Genomic DNA, 19681 nt, shown 5'->3' with positions numbered 1-19681 from the left:
TATGATTACAGTTTTAAGCTCTATTGAAAATGTTACACAATTCACGTTAAGTTCTAAATCAGTTAACCAGGTTTTTATTTCCTACTACAGTATAACCTCGATTAACCGGCCTTTGTTTTAACCGGGATTTCAGTTTTCCGGGGTGGGAATAGCCGGAGGTCAGCCCGGTTAATCGATATTGTACTGTATATTTCTTTTTCCATTTTTTTTTTTTTTTTTTTTTACTCGATACAGCTTTTTTCTGAATTATACGTTTAACATCTAACTTGCTTTAGTCTTCTTTCTTTCATCTTTCTGAACTTCTTCCCCTTACACCAATCTATTTGGTTTTTGAGGCAGACACACACAAAATCTACTTACCGTAGGTTTCTCAGTTTACGGCGGAAATTTATTTTAAAACAGGGTAGTGCCCAGGGCTTTCTTTTCTTTGGTAAATTTTAATTTTACTTTTCCCCCCTCTCAAATTCGGTTCTGTAAACTTTTTTTTCTGGCCTGCACCTCAACCCGCCCCTTCTCCAAAAAAAAAAAAAAAAAAAAAAAAAAAAAAAAAAAAAAAAAAAAAAAAAATATATAATAATAATACGCCGGCACTGGGTAGGTCAGCATAAATTAACAGTTTGCTTTATTTAAATAATAAAATTGTAACATTTGATATCACGATCCAAATAGAGTTGTATTCTTCTAGCGAACTCTTATTTTCTCCTGAATTCTAGAAGTAGATAAAGTTTTCTATACATTCTTCTAAAGAGAACTTAACTTCGTTCGAATTGTTGGAATCTTTGTTTTTAAAGTTATCTGAAAGAAGACAATTGTTCACATTAGATGACCCTCGAGATAATAATCTAGGCATCATTTTAAGTTGTTTCAACTAGTGTCAAAAAATTTCGTTGTACTCTATATTAGTGCGATCTATAGGTAATTAATAATAATAATAGCAATAGTAGTGGTAGTAGTAGCAGTAGTAGTAGTAATAATTAAAACTGTCCGGTAGGACAGTTGTATAAGGGTTGATCGTCAAAAACTGCACGAAAAAGCGTAACGTTGAAAAACACCCAACTTTGACATTTTTTTTCTCTTTTTCTATAAAAGATAAAATTCCCAAATTTTCTTTAAAATATAGGGCAAACCCTCCTTTATCACTGTAATTTTTTTGCAACAACCCAGATCTAATAGTTTTCGAGAAAAAAGTTGCCGAAAATGAGCAAAAACGGCATTTTCAGAAATTGTTGTTGTTCTTGTTCTTGTTCTTGTTCTTGTTCTTGTTGTTGTTACCTTTTTTGTAAACTGCGTAGCGCCTAAACGCGCGAACCGATTTTCATGAATGAGGTGTCATTCGATTCGGAATTTTATGTAGATGTGCCTTTTGGGGGTCTCGATGCTGTACATTGAAAGGAAGAGGAGTTAGCCCCCTTTATGTAAAGCCCCCTCCAAAATTATTATTACTAATTACTCTGTAAAGCTTAGCCCGATTTTGATAAAATTTGGTAGGATGACAGGGTCAGGGCTCCCCTACGTAACATTAAAGCGACGATCTGCTCTTACACTTGTTAAGGGGAAGTATAGCAATCGTTTCAAATTATCGACAAGTGAACCGATTTTCATGAATGAAGTGTCAATCGAATCGAAATTTTGTACAGATTTGAACTTTAAAAGTCTCGACGCCGTGCCTCATAAGGAGGGGAGTTCGCCCCACCCAAATAAGGCCCATTCTAAAACTATTATTACCAATATTTCTATATCGCTTATGCCGATTTTGATAAAATTTAGCACGAAGAAGTGGTTAAAGCTCCTCTACGTGGGTGTGAAGTGCCTTCATGCTCTTACACCTACTAAGAGGAAGTATTGCAATCGATAAAATTATCACTGAGTGAACTGATTTACATCAATGAATTGTCGTTCGATTCAAAATCTTTGCTTCTCAGCCTTTTAGGGAGAAGTACTGTAATCGCAGTTTATTTTTCTTACTCCTCTTAAAAGGAAGTACTTAAATCGCAATTTAATTTTGCTATTTACGTACAAATACCTTCCTATTTTATTCAAAACGCTTTCTCAAAAAAGTTGTTATTGAGGATGGCAACTATAATCATTCTTTAAAAAGATCTCTCCAATGGTAGTTATGGTTCCGACTTAACACCTTATCAGGTTATAATGATAGAATTGCTTATTCTAAATTTTAAAAAAATCTGTGAAGCAGATAAGTAACTTTGTAAAATAGACAAAAAGGAAAATCTATCCAAAAGGTACAAAAATCTCTTTAACAAAAACTTACAGTTTAAAAAGTTAAGTATAAGGGTTGATTAAACGCCAAAAGGTACACAAATCAGCAAGTACCCAACATTTCATTAATACTTCATTGATATTATTTAAGTAATTTTACTGCATTAATTTTCATTAATATTTTTTAGAATTTATTAGATGTCACAGACCCTTATGCTGGCCAGTTCATTCATAATATTTTTTTGTTATAATTATGATAAAATGTATATTATAACTTCGTTATTAAATAGGTACTTTATTTTAAGTGTATTCCAAATTATTCTTCTGATTTATCTTTAATATGCTTTATTCTGAAGTTGTCACATATATGTTCATGCATGTTAAAGTAGAAAAAGACAAAGTTAGAGTCGGCTACTGATTAAATTTGAATCTCGGAGGATTTAAAACAATATTTTAGTATTGAATTCGTCTTACCGAAATATTCGTGAGCACAAATAACACACAGTTAATAACAAGTAGATTGTGCAACAATAATTATTCATTTCTCAATTGTAATTTAATTTAGTCCCCCTAATTTTATTTATGCATATTTTATTTATTTTATATTACATATATACCTAGAAGAATACCTAGATTGAGAATGTAATTGAAGAAAACTATATTATTTGCGGATAAAGCCAGATTAATTATTACCTATTATTATAAACGTTTGACTACTACATAAAGTAACAATTACATTAATGGAAGAATGAACTTATATATTTTTGTTTAAAAATAAAAATAAATAAATAAAATAAGCAAAATCATTGATGTATGTTGGTGTAAGCATTTTTTAAAAACAGTTTTTGAATTTTTAGCCTCATATTTTTTATGATTTTTTTTTTAACCTTTGATTAATAGTTTGATTATTATAGATAAATAGATACTACAATCAATCTACAGTGCTACTTGAACATATATTTTGTAGATGAAAATGGCCAGCATAAGGGTCTGTGACATCTAATGAATTCTAAAAAATATTAATGAAAATTAATGCAGTAAAATTACTTAAATAATATCAATGAAGTATTAATGAAATGTTGGGTACTTGCTGATTTGTGTACCTTTTGGCGTTTAATCAACCCTTATACTTAACTTTTTAAACTGTAAGTTTTTGTTAAAGAGATAACAATAGGTAATAGTAATAATAATAATAGTAGTAATGGTAATAGCAATTTTTTTTAGGGAGGGGGAAAATGCATTATGCATCTTCGTGTAGAAATGCCCACGGTATGTGGGCACCTCACCCACTAAAAAACCCTTTAAATTTTTTAAAAAGGTAGTTATTGTTTAAGCAATTTAATGATTGATAATAAAACTTCTTAACAATGACTCAATTAATGGGACTATACTAAATTATAATTTACAAATAAATTATTTGTACAAGTAGTTATTTATTTTTTATTAACTGTTTATTAATAATTTGTGCTCTCTTATTCTTCTGTAGCACAAATTACATGAAAGGGTAGGCGTCGTGGATTAATAAAAAATAAAAATCTTCTATTTTATTACGGTCCAAAAAGGGCGTGGTTTGACATACATGGGAGGGTAGGCGTGGTTTAATAAACTATTCTCGGTACTGATTGGCTCACTAACCCAGCCTACTTTTCACACTTCCATTCTTCACTACGGTTGGCCAATTCTTTAGCATTAATTATTTCTATTAAAAATAAAAGTTTAATTTTTTTTACTAATTTTTCCTCCGTAGGTATTTGATGAAGAATCTAATTATGCAATAAAAAATTTTCTTAAAAAAAACACGAAAAATAAAAGATTTTTCTCGCTTAACCCTCCGCTAGTCGCATGCATTTTATATACTAATATGTCGCCGTGCACCTGTGAGGTGTAGTTTTTTTCGACAGATTCTCTAAACTCTTTTTTTGGATATTAATTTAAAAACTGTTTGACAGGCACATAAATAAGACTAAATTGATATAATGAACGGAATTTTTTTAAAAACACTTAAACAAACAAACATCAAATATAACATATAAAACATATTAAACAATTTTTTTTTGAAAAATAGTCTTAATCATCACAAATTTTATTATTCCGTCTCAGAAATATAACTTTTTTTTTATTTTTATTGGTATTATTATTTAGACAATGAGTACACATAATTTGTACATGGCCTAAACATAAATATACCCCGCAATCTTCACAAGAAAATCTCGTGTTGTTTCTTTGTTTCTCAGCTAAACAAGGCTGACAACATTTTCTTTTGTGGCCTTTTTCGATTACAACCGACGATGTGGGTTTTCATATTGACGCGGTTGGTTTGTTATTTCTAACATCCTGTTTCTGAGATTTGTAGGTAGGCCTATTTTTAAATTGCAACGCCTTATCATGTACTCTTTCACAAGATCTTTTGACAATTGGCGAAGAAAATATCTCCGGTTTTTTATTTCATTTCCATTGCCTGTAAATATGATTTGAGCATTTATTCCAGCGACGTTTAACATTGCGTAAAAAACGACCATTGGCCAACGCCGGGTATTTCGGGCTACGCTGTATGTTGCACAAAGCTGATCAACTGTGTCCACACCTCCTTTAGTCATATTATAAAATGTTACGATCTCTGGTTTCTTTTGAGATCCTGTTGACTCATCAATTGCTTCATCAAAGTGGGTGCTGGAAATAAGAATAACATTCTTTTTCTTGCGTGGTACATAAAAAAACTATAGTACCTTCCTTCCTAAACGCAAATAAGGATGAATTCTCAGGGCGGTTTGTAAAGTTTTTCAATTCCACTGGAATCTGCCATTTATTGGATTTTAGAGTACCTACAAATGATATTTTCTTTTCTGATAGGTCTTGTAAAAGTGAAACATCACTGAACCAATTATCGGTCGGTGAGGTTTCTTCCTGAATTAACTATTGGGGATATTAGTCTATGCATCACATCAGTACTTTTATTACTGATTGAAAACGGACCATCAGGTTGTGTGCCAGCATATATTTCCATGTTAGAAGTGTAATATAAGCGAGCATCTACAAGAGCAAAGATTTTAATGCCGTATTTTGCCGGTTTTGATGGAATGTATTGTCGAAATGGACATCGCCCCCGAAACGCTTCCAGTTTTTCGTCTAGTGTTACGTATTCTCCGAGCGAGTAGCTTTTTTTGCAATTTTGTATAAATTTCTCAAATACTTCTCGTACCGCAGCCAGCCTATCCAGTTTTTTCCTTTCCTCTCTTGTATTTTTGTCGTCAAATCTAATACATCTCATTAGAAACCTAAAGCGTCTAAGGCTCATTGTTAGTCGAAAAGTCTCTATCCCATCATCACTAGTGTCCCACAAATCCTCTAAATTTAGGCGTGCGCCCCGATAAGTGCCAGCAAGGTACAATAAGCCAATAAAAGCTTTTATTTCTATTGAGTCGGTGAGTTTGGCGTCCCTTGAACGGGAAAACGAACTCTCTATAGTTTGTATATAAATATTAGTGGAGGTAACAATTTTATTTAGCATCTCATCGTCTATCATACAACTCCAGGACTGTATAATGCTTTCAGCCTTTTTTGCCGCTCCTTTTACTCCTGGAATATGTACCACAATATTCTGCTTACCAAACTTTCTTCTATTGGTAAAGGGTTTTTTGTACCATCTGTAATTATTTATTATCTTATTATTTTTTTTTGTTGGACTGCAATATAAGAGCCACCCACTCCGATCTCATTCTCATCTTCTGTTTCTGCATCACTTTGCTCAGTGTCAGAATTCCCATCTCTCTCAAGTAAAAGATCTTCACTAGTTTCTGAAGAATCGTCTAACTCTTCTTCGTCAGAATCATGGTCGAAAAGCATTTTGTGGATCCTAGCCACATCATCTTCTTTATTTAAATCGAACACTCTCTTTTCGGAGGACATTTTAGGATCTGAAAAATAAATAAATAAATAAATAGTCGCAGGCACCTTGGAGGTGCAATTGATTTTTTGATGATATTTATCAATATAGTATTGTGGTTTTTCAGTTATAAAGTAAGTAATAAATACATGTAGCAACATTGTAGCAAGAAAAACTTGCAAAATTAAAAAATTAATATACTTACTTTAATAGTTGCAATGCACCCAAGAGGAAATTTTCACAAAATTTGCAACTAACGCGATCACTAACAACTTTAAAAACACACTGACATGTACAAAGAGTGGAGATAGGAAGATTCGCGAAGGGTAGCTTACGTCCCCACTTTTTTTTCAAATTTGAAAAAAAACATGCACCCTTTAGGAACATGCGACTACTGGAGGGTTAATGCCTTGTTTTCCATACTAATAATGTAAGGGTAAACAGGAAATTGGTAATAATAGTTATTTTCTTGCGAAATAGGTAAATGGAAATTGTGGGTCCATGTTTCACCTATTGTTTCCTGCCATTTTGCATATTTATTTACATAGGGCTGTTATTTAAGGATTTTTAAAGATTTAATGATTAATAGTTTGATAACTCCTACTAGAATCAATCTAAGTTAAATGTGTGCTACACTTTACTGAAGAAATATTTTTTATAATGAAAATGGCCCAGCATTAGAGTCTGTGAAATCTAATAAATTCTAGACAGTATTTATGAAGATTTAATGCATTAAAATTACTTAAATGATATTATTGTCATAAAATTTTAATTAAACCCAGCATTATCAGTACGTTATTAATGGCTGAGTTTTTGAGCTGATATGTGAATGAAATAATCGGTACTGGCTAATTTGCAGAGTTATTAGTAATAAATGTTTAAGACGGTTCCTTACTCGGCTGGGGCGAACTCCCCGTCTAAAGATACACAGCGACAAGATCTCCCAAAAGGCACATCTTCATGAAATTCTAAATTACCTGACATCTTATTCATGAAATTTGGTCCATTCGATCAGTCGGTATTAACAAAAAAAAGTAACAACAACGAAAAGAAGAACTATTCTTAAAAATGCCTTTTTTGCTAATTTTTGCAATTTTTTTTCTCAAAATCTAAATAAGTTAGGTAATTGCAAAAAACAACAACTCTTTTTCAAGGAATTGCCTAATATTTTATAGAAAATTTGGGAATTTTATCTTTTATAGAAAGAAAGAAAAAAAATTGTCAAAGTTGGGTGTTTTTCAACGTTACGCTTTTTCGTGCAGTTTTTGATGATCAACCCTTATACAACTGTATACCTACCTTCCGTTCTGCCATTTCTTTCAGCAGAGACTGTTCAATTCATCCAATGGTACTAAAATTAATCTCCACTTACTCATGAGAGTGTCGAGTCTGACAGCGCCCAAGAGGAAGTCGTCATATCTAATTCTTCCATCGCTACTGGCATATCGATGACACAAAGCGTTACGTACTCGATTGTTGAGTTTGAAGCCAGCTGATTTTAACGCTTCGTTCAAGCCAAATGGTTCCAGATAACCTGTTTTAGCCTTGTCATATGATTCGAATACAGCCTGTAAAATAAATTAATATTTAAATAATAATTAATATTATTAGGGCAAAGTTTATTTTTTTTGTATAAAAATGTGCTCAGGCCCGTATTGCTAGATAGTATAATTTGATTTTGTAAGTCGTAACATTTATTCATTTTATCGTCACGTTTATTCGATCCTTGCCCGGTTTCAGCCATTCATCCAACACCAGAAGTAGATTTATCTGTTTGGAGTAGAGACTTCCAGAGTGTGGAAGGTTTACATTATGTGCGTGGATGTTAGTGAAGATGTTAATAAGCAGTAAACCGTTTTGTAAAATTAATGGAATAAAATTAATGAAATCTAGTACTTGTTTAAGGGTTCAGCACATTTAGTGTGTGGGGAATGTATTGGAATTGTTAAGGAGGAGTTAACCCCCTCTTCGAATACCGCTCTCGTAGTGAATTCACTTCCACCCCAAAAACGGAAGTGTTTGGATTCGGCTAGCTGCCTACCATGGCAACCAAAACCAACTTCACTCCTGATGATGCATGATGATCTATAGTTTCTCCAGCAGTTTTAAATTTCCTCTCATGCTCTCTCTTTCTAGGCATCCAAGTATCTCAGTAATGTCCGTGTATCAAACTACGAGAGGAAGTACGCCACCATCAAACTGTGAGGAGATCTTGATTAGCCTTCCAAGTGAGATAATATAAGTTAAATACAATAATTATCAAATAAAAAAATTAAACCTTCCATTCTTGAATTACAATAAACAGACGTGTGAATTCCTCCAAGCCCAGTTTACATGAACGATCTGTATCCATCATGGCGATGAAGCTGCGACATATTTCCTTTGAAAAGCCACCATCAGCTTCTACAAAATCGTGTATATAATTAGTTAATAAATTTCCCTGAAGTTTTCCAAATGCACAAAGAGAACTTCTGGAAAAGGGATGAGAATAGATTCCCTTTAAAGTACCATTTCTCTCTAATCTACAGTCCTATGTCTTGTCTAATGTGAAAAAGCTATAAATGTGTTGGTAAAACTGAGTTTCAAGAAATTTCCACCACCGGAAGTACCTCTTTTCTTACTGAATTACGCACATTCTCGAAAATAGTTCCTAATCCTTTCTATACACGAAGACATTTTATATCACACAAATAAAAATATCTTATTTTATTAAATAGGAAAAGATATTTTTACCATTTTTAGCATTCTTGGTAGAGAACAGACTCAGTGCTTTCGAGATAATGCCGGTTCCGCCCTGATCAAGATCTGTTATAAAATCATTGAACACAAGTTATTCAGTTTTGTTTTATTATCAAATATTTACTATTAATAAAACCTTTTGCAAAATAACTATGATAGTTGGCTATCTACATTTATTGTGTTTTTAAATAAAAAAAGAAAAATGAGTATTTTGTGGCTTAAAAATTGAACAGCTGTAAATAGAAGGAGAATCAGTAAACTTTTAATTCTTAAAATTAACTGCTGTAAATATAACAATCAGGAGTGTAGCTGGAAATTTATTAAATATAAAGTTGCAGCTAATAAACTCCTTCCCATATGTAAATGTAGTTTTTAATTGTTCAGACTTACTGTGGCCTAATTCCTCGTCTAAGATTTCCTTAAGTTCTACCCAATCTATTTCCTTCCCATCGGCGAACTTCGCATAGGTCTTTGTCGTCAATTTTATCAGATTCTTTTCAGAGTCTTTTGGTTCTTGCACCTGTTGTTTGTAATGAAAGTGTCTCTTAACCCAAAAAAAATCTTCTTGAAAAACTGTCTTTACTAGATTCATTGTGAGAGTTGAGTAGAAACGATTAAACTTTTTAAATTAACATGACTGATTAGGACCAAGCGTAAATTAACACTGTCCAAGTAGGACAGTTGTATAAGGGAGTGATCGTCAAAAACTGCACGAAAAAGCGTAACGTTGAAATGAAAAGCGTTAATTAATTAAACAACTTGATAAGCTAACACTGTTGAGTGCTCGTGAACACGTTTCCTTGTAAAACAAACGTAATTTCTCATACGAAGATAAAAGGAATCCTGAAAAATGATATACCGTTTGAAAGCCCATTAAGGAAGAAAACTTTTATAAAAAGTGCCAGTACCTAGGTCAGATAATGATCACGTAAGGGCCTAATGAGTTTTCTTAAAAATTTCGATTACTTATGCTTCGAAATGGTGTCGTTTTAGAAAATTTATCTGTCTATGTAACCGTGTTATCAGTATCGAATTCGGACTAAAACTTCCTGAGTAATAACATTTTAATTGGAAAAAAGTAATGATTTTAGAAAAAAAAATTAAAGTGACGTCACTCAAGAACAGTGGAAAATATGAAGTTGGCCAATACGTCATTGAACTCCACTTTAGATGTACTACGCACAGTTGGTCTATGAACAATACTTACTGGTTCACCCTGCATATGTAATATACGAATAGATACGCATATTTTTAGTTGTTTATAAAACTTCTTTATAACAAGTACACAATTAAAGGGCTACATTAAATTAAAACTTAAAAATGAATGAATGATAATTAAACGTATAATTTACATGCTTAATATTAACTACGTAATTTTCGCTCACGTATGACGAATTCAAGACTGAAATTTCGTTTTAACTCCGTAATTTAAATTACAACAGCAAAAAAAAAACAACTCTAACTATTTAAATATGCGAACAGAATGAAGATAAATAACAAGAATAATTTGGAATAGGGATAAAATGAAATGTCTTTTTAATATCAACTATTATCTTTTATTATTCTAACGGAAAAATATTTATGGGTAATAAAAGGCCAGCGCACAAGGGTCTGTGACATCTAATACATTCTACAAAAATATGATACTAGAAGTAAGAATGAAATGTTGGGTACACGCTGATTTGTGAACACATTTTGGCGTTTAATCAACCCTTATACTTAACTTTTTAAACTGTAAGTTTTTGTTAAGGAGATACTAATAATACATCAATTTTAAGAACCAATTTTTGGACACCGTGGACCTCCAAACGGATAATTCCTGAATGAAATCACAGAATCGAAACTCCGCAGGTTAACGAGAACCTATATAACCTTCCCAATTAACAGGTGAGAGGTAATAGGAAATGAAAAATATTTAATTAGAATATTTATGGTAGCCAACCGATAAGTATTCCTAAATGGTTCGATAGAATTATTCTTCCTGCGCATCATCTAAAAGAATACAATCTCGACTAGGAATATCGCCTACTGTACTCATTTTCATTTCGAACTTTATAAGATCTACTTGAATCTACTCATAAGTAATAAATATATAAAACTCACTCTGCTGTGGGCAGGTATAGATATTACAAGATCTTCATCGTATTCCCTGCAGGCATAATGTTTGGTATTAAACGATGAAAATGAGATATTAAACTTAATAGAAACATCTAAATGCTACGAAAAGCTATAAAAATATATCTGAAGTACTGTGAAAATGAATTTGTTTCTTCTTTTTGACCCAGAGTAATGAATTCTTTGTTTCCAAATCCGTACACCCTCAAACTGTTCACTATCCTGTGGGAACTTTTCACACTAGGGCCAAAACTCAACCATTTCCGAGGTAAGGAAATAATTTTCTTTTGGAAGCCCAAAAAAGAAAAAACTTGAATTTTAGAGTAATTTATGGTTTTATTACCTATATAATGTACGTAAATATAAACTATTCAGAGCTTGATGGAAATTTGTAGTTAGAATTTCGAGAATAGTAATGAGGGAAAGTCGTGTGAGTGTGTCCCGGGGGCAGATTTCCCCCAAAAAATTAGATATTCATGTTTACTTCCTGTACCGTTACCGATTTATATATCTTTAACGTTAAGATTAGTTTTCCTCTTTTTTTATGTTCATTTGAGCTGAACCTAACGTTCTTAGAAAGTTTGCGCCCAGGGCGACCGCTCCCATATTTCCACAGCTCTTATAAATAAGAAATTAAATAAATCACTTAAGAGATTTTAATGTTCAGCTTCAAAGTGAACCTGCTACATAAGCATCAGCAGTCTACACGCCAACCATAATTGTAAATAACACCAGAGCATGGAAAACTTTGTGAAACCAATGAATTCAAAGATTAAGCTATAAACATATAACAAATCGACAGCAATCTACTTACTCCATGTTAATTTCCTCTTTAGTGAACACTCTTAACAGAAATTCTGCTTCTTTGTTAGAATAATATGTTGACGGCACAATACAGTATTCACCTGGTGAAAATTGAAATCGACGGCTTACTTCTCTTAATCTCATAAAATTTGAAGGTACTATAACGGCAATGTTTTTAAAGAAAAAGTTTCGATCAAGTGGTTTTGGTAGATATTCCGGATCTTCGAGCTGTAACAGAAATATCTAGTATGAACATAAGAACCACATTCTCTTACTACTTATTCTCAAGTTTCTCAAAAAGTGTTGGGCAAAATTGATCCTTTAAAATATTTTAAATAATGCCCAGCTCTGGTTCCAACATATTTTCTTTAGATTCTGAACATTTAAGACATAATTAACTACATATTACCATTACCAGTATAGTAGTTTGTAAAACGTGCATTACGATGACATGTAACCTTACAGAGAAGCCTGATACAACCTTCTCCAACAAGCAAAGGTTTTATTCAATCAGAATTTAAACTTTAACACATTTAAAACTCAATTTTGCTACATGACGCGAATGCAATGCTTTTCCTTAAAACAATGAGAGAAAGAAAAATAAATTAAAAGAAAATTGAAATTACATAAAATAATTCAAAATTAATTCCGAGCTTTATTTTCCTTTGAGAACGTCTATGCTTCTGCATCAATGCTATAACCACAGTGCATTTCTTTTCAGAGTCATTTTTGAGATTAGCAGCCAACTTGATTCTATATTGTGGATTGCGCCAATGTGTTTCTATAAATAAATTCTAAATTTTATGTTATTAATAATGGAATGTGTTTCCTAAAATAATAAATAAGTATTTATTTACCCCAAAATTTTCGACATCCGCCGGCTGTATTTCCACGCACCCATTCACCTTCAAAGGAAAGCAACTTCCAAAGTTTACTGTCGTCATCTTTATATATGTCTGGGTTCAATGAATCTGGATGCAAATTACAAATACGTAAACGATCGAAGTATTGCAGCAAGTCTGTATAGGAGATCCAAAATTCACCATCATTTTTTTGCTTCATTTTAAGTTCTTCCTTCGTTTTTTTTGAGATATATTTCCATTCTGGCCACCTGTGGTTAAAAGAAGGGAATTTATATGCATGCGGCTCATCTAAATCATAGGTACTTCGATTGTGATAAGTGTGATAATTGTATCTACTATTCACAATGGCTTCAACATGACGACTTATTTCTAAGACTTACTAAAATAGACATATTCTTCTTCAACTAGTTTAAGTTCTGTGATCGCCATACATTGTTAAAACCAATACCAGAAAGATACTGCTCTAGCCCAATTAAAAGGCATGCCTATAGAGGTACTATTAAATCTATAGGCTATTGCCTATAGTACCTATTAAATCTAATTGTTTCAAATAACACATTTTAGAGAGATTATAAACAGAGCCAGCCACAACCTTAACATTTTGCTGAAAACTTTAAATTGTATGTGCTCTCTTCCACATTCCATTCTAATATAATGGTTAGGAGTACTTCTAGATAAATGTAGAATGTAGCAATAATTTACAGAATCTCAATTAGCCCTTCTCAATTTTGTCTGAATATCTGCATGCCCAAACCTCTGCCAAATACAAGGGAACACATTCAGAAATCGCTTCATAAAGTTTACATTTGGCTTTCACTAAGTATAATGATGAGATACATCTTTTATTATATTACAGAAAAATATTTATGGGTGATAAAAGGTCAGCACGAAGGTCTGTGACATCCTAAAAATATGATTCTAGAAGTATTAATGAAATGTTGGGTACTTGCTGATTTGTTTATCTTTTGGTAATTTAATCAACTTTTATAATTAACTTTTAAAACTGTAAGTTTTTGTTAAGGAGTCCAATAGGCAGTACTTATATTACACCAAACTAAATCTATAACGTTGCATCCTTTTGTTTGAATATAAGTGAAGCTGACTAGACGATCACCAATAGATAAAAAAAATCCAAATTTACCAATTAGCTCAACTAGCAAGCTCCCTCTATTATTGTTTATTATTATTATTAATCTATTATCAACTAGTATTGTGCACTCTATATGCCATTCAGATCTTTACACTTCTGTTGGAGAATCTGGCAGTTAAATAGCAATAGAACTGGACAATCCAGCGACAAAGTGGACTCGAAGAGTCTGAAATCACTCCATGCCATATCTGGACTCTTTTACCTGTTTGATACAAGAGAAAAGACGATTTTCAATGGTCACACTGTTTTTAGGTCTTGTTGAAAGTCGTTGGGAATCTAACTTTAGGACATGCACTCGGCCCAGTAGTGAATACCTATCAATTATTCCGATAGACTTCTCTCAATCTGTGGTCCTTGGATTTTCTAGACTGCATTGGTTTTTTAGCCACATATTCAGTGGCCTTACTGCTCAAGGCAAAGTGATGCACATTCATATAGTAATACCAGCGACCCGCAGTGTATTTCAACTCTAACCAGGTCAAGAGTTCATGCTGACTTAACTTTTATGCTTTTATTTACACACATTAGATTAAAAAATAAAACACGTCGAAAGGGTGTTTGAAGTAGTTGAGTCCAGACTGTAACATGAAAATAGGAAACTCTTTCTCATATCCTGCCTCATGCTGTTAAAATCGCAGCTTTACGATACGAGAACTCCGGTCCAAAAAACCAGAATTGAAACTTGAGGAGCTGAAATTTCATACAATATCTGGTGGAAATGCCCTGGATCTTGGTTCTGGAAAGGTTTATTCTATAAGAATTACAAGGGCTTCAGAACAGGCTTCTCTTGGTCAGTACTACACTCGCCTACTTTGATTACGCCAAACCTTTTTTGGCAGCATGGCGCATTCCATGATCTTTGAATGTTAATAAAGAGAAGCTACTTACTTATCACTCCAAGCTCCATTCCATTCAACTCTTCCCCAAGGATTGCGTAACCTTATCAAAGGAAACCGGCCAGAAAGCGTGGGTGTGTCAACTTCCACATACTGAACTTTGGTAACACCGTACGAATGTGACCTTAGTAATCCTTGTGGTGTACGTTTTCCAAGTATTCGTTCTGCGCCAACCTGTTTGGCAACATTCTACAATTGAGTGAAGTGTAGATAATCGATATCGATGGGAAATGAACATGAATACTATGTAAAGAAATTAGAATATTGTTAATGGGATTAGGTCTTCAGTGTTGGAAAATGTGTCCACAATCCTGATAAATCCGATGTTCGAAACAGTTCGTTCGGGGATATTTTACTTAGATAATATTGAAAACTCCTTCATTAAAACATACCCAGATCTTTGAAAAGACCTAAAATTTTAGAAAACCTTTCGATTGCTGTGGTTACCGAGCTTGTTCCCTTTGTTTATTCTAATAACCTGCTTCCCAGTGGCACCTATGTCGCTACTCTTTGTACTCCAAGAATTACTTCGATGTCCTACTAATATTTTTTATAAGTTAAGGCAATGATAGCCATAAAACAATCAGAAACAATCTAATGTCAAAGAACTGCATGGTGTGTATTTCTATCAGGAAATTTAAATAGCTAAATCATCTTGCCAATGAGACATTTCCCAATATCTGACATCTTTGCTTTATGACGGCAGTACAGTACACACCTTCGGAGGAGTTTATCAATGCAATTATTTAGTTACAAGTACCCACATTTAGCTAAGACCCAATTATGTAATTGTAGGAAAGAATAATAGCAATTACCGGTGTTGCACAAGTCATTAGTGATGATCTTTCGTATGCTTTCAACATAATTGTATACAAATTATTTGGCACCTCAAGTCTTAAACTAAAGATTTCACAAATACCGCCGGTAAAGTCTTCCATCGATTCCACATTATCGCCAACATTAAGTGCTCCATATGAGCCATGGATCCTGTGATTTGTTTAAAAATAATAATAACAATAATAAACAAAAAATTATCACTAAAAATTAAATTCTTACAGTAATTTATTTTCAATTTAAAATTGTACATTACTTGGCATAAGCTTTTTCAAGTAGAGCACTCCAGAATTCGTTTTTAACTGATGAATGTAGATAAACAAGTTCATTTTGATTTGTTGGAAGTCTATCGTCAATAACAACGTCCACCCAACGACCATATCGCCAAAATCTTCAAATTAGTATTTCATATAAATAAATAAAGTATTTACTCATAGAAATATTTGGGTAATCAATTAAATATGTACAGGATGTTATTAAGTATTTAAATATTTTTGGAAATGATATATGTACATATCAAAGACAGTCTAAATTTCAAAACTGACAGGAACAATTTAAACAACATATACGCCAGCTTACTACAAAATACTGTTTTTTTTGACAGTTGGCAGCAATGACCACCTCACAACGAAACATAAAACCCATGACACTCAGTTGCTCAGTTCATGAGCAGACAATACAGAAAACACGACAAAATTTAATTATGTAAAATATTAGATTGTCAATTAGGTAATTTTAAATTATACAAATTTATTTTAATATAATTATTGTAAGCACACTGTTTATTATGTTCCACAGCCCTGAAGATGACCTAGTCCCCGGGTCTAAAGCTCGGCACAATAAAAAATACAAAATATGACTGAAAATGGCATTTTTTTATTCTATTCAAAACATGAATCTGTCACATAAAACAATGAAAGTAATTTATTTTTGTAATTTACACACTTTCTACTTCATTTTAGCTAATTGGTATTACGTAACCAACAGGTATATATTTATTCTTTTATAATTAATAATCAAAATTAATTGCTTACTTATTAGGTATTCTTGGTCATTTAAGAATTTTTGCAAAGAAGAAAATCAGAGTATCACAAGTCGATAACGTATAATACCTAGAAAAAGAGGTTTACTCATACGACAGGGAAGGTTTTAAGATGATGTTATGTCTATGATATTTTAAGTATTCTTGGAAATAACTTAAAAGAAAACTTCGTTTAGAAGCAGTAAAAAGATGTAAGACAGGCGCCACGATATCCGAGCGTTTAAAAGGCGAAGACCTGCGAAGCTAATATGCATTGTGGTACTGGGTTCGATTTTCGGTCTGTAGGCTATGGATTTTATTTAATGGTTACTAAAAGAAATGTAATGTAACATACTGTAATGTATGTTTGCTAGTTGCCTCCGTCCACGACACCTAATTGGTAGTTGGACGTAAAGCCCACCTGAAAAAATAGGCAATTACTTTACCTAAAAAGATGTATAACTTAAAAAGATTCATATAACTTGTAAAGTCGCACTTTCTCTTGGCTTATTACGGGACTATTGGAACCTTCTAGAAAAGAAATTAAAATGCTTCGATTTCATCAAATATACTGAATAAAAATAAAAAATGCTACAACAACAGTACCTAATCCTTGTCTAGTTAGGTAAAATATAAATAAAAACATTAGATGCTAACCTAAAATGGAATATCCCAGCGTAATTCTCTTCAAAGGACTGACCATCTGGTATAATTAGTTCGAATACAGGTCGGTTTGAAGGCAAATTAGCAATTGTTACTGCTAACCAACAATTATCTGTTCACAAAATTGGAAGATGTTATAAAAACTGTCCGGTAAGACAGTTGTGTAAGGGTTGATCGTTAAAAACTGCACGAAAAAGCGTAACGTTGAAAATCACCCAACTTTGACCATTTTTTTCTCTTTTTCTGTAAAAGATAATATTCCCAATTTTTTTTTTGGGGGGGGATAGGGCATATCCCCGTTTATAATAGTAATTTTTTTGGAACCACTTAGATTTGGTAGATTTAAAGAAAAAAATTGCCAAAAATGAGCAAAAACGGCCTTTTCAGAAATTGGTCTCGTTCTTGTTACCTTTTTGTAAACAACGTAGCGCCAACGTAACGGACCGATTTTCATGAATGATGTGTCATTCGAATCGGAATTTGATGTAGATGTGCCTTTTGGGGGTCTCGTCGCTGTGCATCAAATGAGAGAGAAGTTAGCCCCATTTATGTAAGGCCCCCTCTAAAACTAATATTACTAATCACATTGTAAATCTTGGCTTGATTTTGATAAAATTTGAGAGGATGAAAAGGATAGGGCTCCCCTAACTAACATTAAAGCGAGTTCTGCTCTTCACCTACTAAAGGGAAGTTTTGCAATCGTTCCAAATTATCGTCGCGATAACCGATTTACGTGAATGAAGTGTCATTCGAATCGAAATTTTTTTTACCGATTTGCATTTTAGAAATCTCAACGTTGTGCTTCTAAAGGAGGAGAATTTGCCTCACGCAAGATAGGCCCTCTCTAAAACAATTATAACTAATATTTCTATAAAGATTAGTCCAAATTTTATAAAATTTAGCAAAAAGAAGTTATAAAAGCTTCCCTACGTAACTTTAAAGTGCCATCTTCTCTTACTTCTACTAACAGCAAGTACTGTAATCGTTCAAATTATTAGTAATTTTCCTCTGTTCAAATATGAGAGTTATTAACGGTGCAGCCGTTTCAGATAAAATAACTTCGCTACTCCGTGATTTATTATATGTGTATTTAGTTTACTAAATACGTACCTAAACCTCCTTGCTGTACATCAAACCTAGAAGCACCACTGACGAAGAATTTCGGATTATTACATATTTCCTGGGAAAAACAATTGATTATTAAATAATTTTCCACAAAATTTTGAAGAGAAGGAAAATTGAAGGATTCAGATGGAATGAAAATAATTATTTTCACTTTTCTATCGTTAGTGAAACTATTGTAACTTTTTGAAACTATATTAATTTTCAATGGATCAATAAACTTCATAGTTACATTAGATATTTGAAGAAAATTTGTGAGTTTGAATCTTAGGGTAGCAGGGAAAGAGCGGGAGTGTGCTCTAGGAGTCTTTTTTTAATCGGAAACTAAAATTTCTAATTTTATCACAATCGTCACACATTCTGCTACTAGAAATATGGGAAATTAAGAAACAACCACAAACAAATACTGACACCTGGACGTTTCCACGTAAACGACGGTTGATTTGGTTTAGAGTAAAATAAAGTAGAATTGTCGGCAGGAAATAGAGGATCCTCGAATAATGAACCCGTACTTAAGCACTGTACTTTCAGTTCGACGTAATCTTGAACTATAGATGGCCTTGGTTTGACATCTGACCCTTTTTCACCAAACTGAAACAGAAAGCATATTTCATTTCAATTCACTTCAAATAAATATTTAAAAAATCTTCAGTTACACCTGGATTGCACGAAAAAAGCTGGTGCCAACATTCACATGACACTATTTTAAAGTAAAACTGTTTTCAAAGCACAAAATAAATTTAAAAGTGTTAATTCCCGTACTTCTAATGGTTTTCTGTTTTTAAAACTTATAAACTCCAATTAGGGGTTCTAACACAGGTATCCATCGGAGATAGAATCCGATGACAAATTATGTATTGTTAAAGCCAAAATGTTCAATTCTTATAAAAACGTAGCGAATGTATACATTTTCTTTGCTTGAACAAAATAGAGTACATAGCTAGCGAGGAATTTACAAAAACCTACTATAGAATGCGCTAGATGGCAGAATTGCATCCTGATGCTTGAACACATGTTCTATAGTTTAGTCTGCACTAAGTTTATATGAGGCCTTCGTCATACTTCGTATACGATTTCAGTTTCGTGGACACTTCTAAGAAATAGCTGTCACACTAACAAACAATGTGATTTAAATTCCAAACAGCGTCGTTCGTGCGTAGGTTGCGCGTTTGCAATGAATTAAAAAATTAATTGGAAAATATTTATAGTACATCATGGTATTATTTCTTAAATTCATCCAGCCTCTTTAATTAAATGTGCGTTGAAAAAGTTGGATTGGATATTTACGCTTCAACCTAATACTGCCTCCTTGTTAGAAACAGGGATGTTAAAACTTAAGATTTTTACGGGCTGTAACCCCAGTAGATTCATGTT

At 32.8% G+C, this 19681-nt stretch overlaps 1 protein-coding gene across 5 annotated transcripts; it reads right to left on the bottom strand.

The window, feature by feature from the left end:
* Nucleotides 1-599: 599 nt before the first annotated feature.
* LOC141459636 (calpain-A-like) lies at nucleotides 600-19426 on the bottom strand. Of its 5 annotated transcripts, none has more exons than XM_074138919.1 (16): nucleotides 19274-19424; nucleotides 18719-18898; nucleotides 18296-18365; nucleotides 17180-17297; nucleotides 15758-15892; nucleotides 15483-15654; nucleotides 14660-14841; nucleotides 12616-12869; nucleotides 12385-12539; nucleotides 11769-11986; nucleotides 10943-10988; nucleotides 9230-9359; nucleotides 8834-8905; nucleotides 8379-8503; nucleotides 7473-7668; nucleotides 600-795 (listed from the first exon to the last, which is right to left on the bottom strand). In XM_074138919.1, the coding sequence occupies exons 1-16, from the start codon at nucleotides 19319-19321 to the stop codon at nucleotides 710-712; spliced, it is 2187 nt and encodes a 728-aa protein (XP_073995020.1). In that variant the 5' UTR covers nucleotides 19322-19424; the 3' UTR covers nucleotides 600-709. The 5 variants fall into 5 exon arrangements, 2 of the variants coding, with proteins under 2 accessions (XP_073995020.1, XP_073995022.1); XR_012461548.1 differs by lacking the exon at nucleotides 600-795 and adding an exon at nucleotides 7997-8299 and having other exon boundaries at nucleotides 7529-7668; nucleotides 19274-19426; XR_012461546.1 differs by lacking the exon at nucleotides 600-795 and adding an exon at nucleotides 7997-8271 and having other exon boundaries at nucleotides 7529-7668; nucleotides 19274-19426.
* Between the last annotated feature and the right edge of the window lie 255 nt (nucleotides 19427-19681).

Source organism: Rhodnius prolixus, unplaced genomic scaffold (assembly GCF_049639745.1).
Source record: "Rhodnius prolixus isolate KJV_2025 unplaced genomic scaffold, Rpr scaffold_17, whole genome shotgun sequence".
Classification (NCBI taxonomy): domain Eukaryota; kingdom Metazoa; phylum Arthropoda; class Insecta; order Hemiptera; family Reduviidae; genus Rhodnius; species Rhodnius prolixus.
This window is presented reverse-complemented; position numbering and strand designations above follow the sequence as displayed.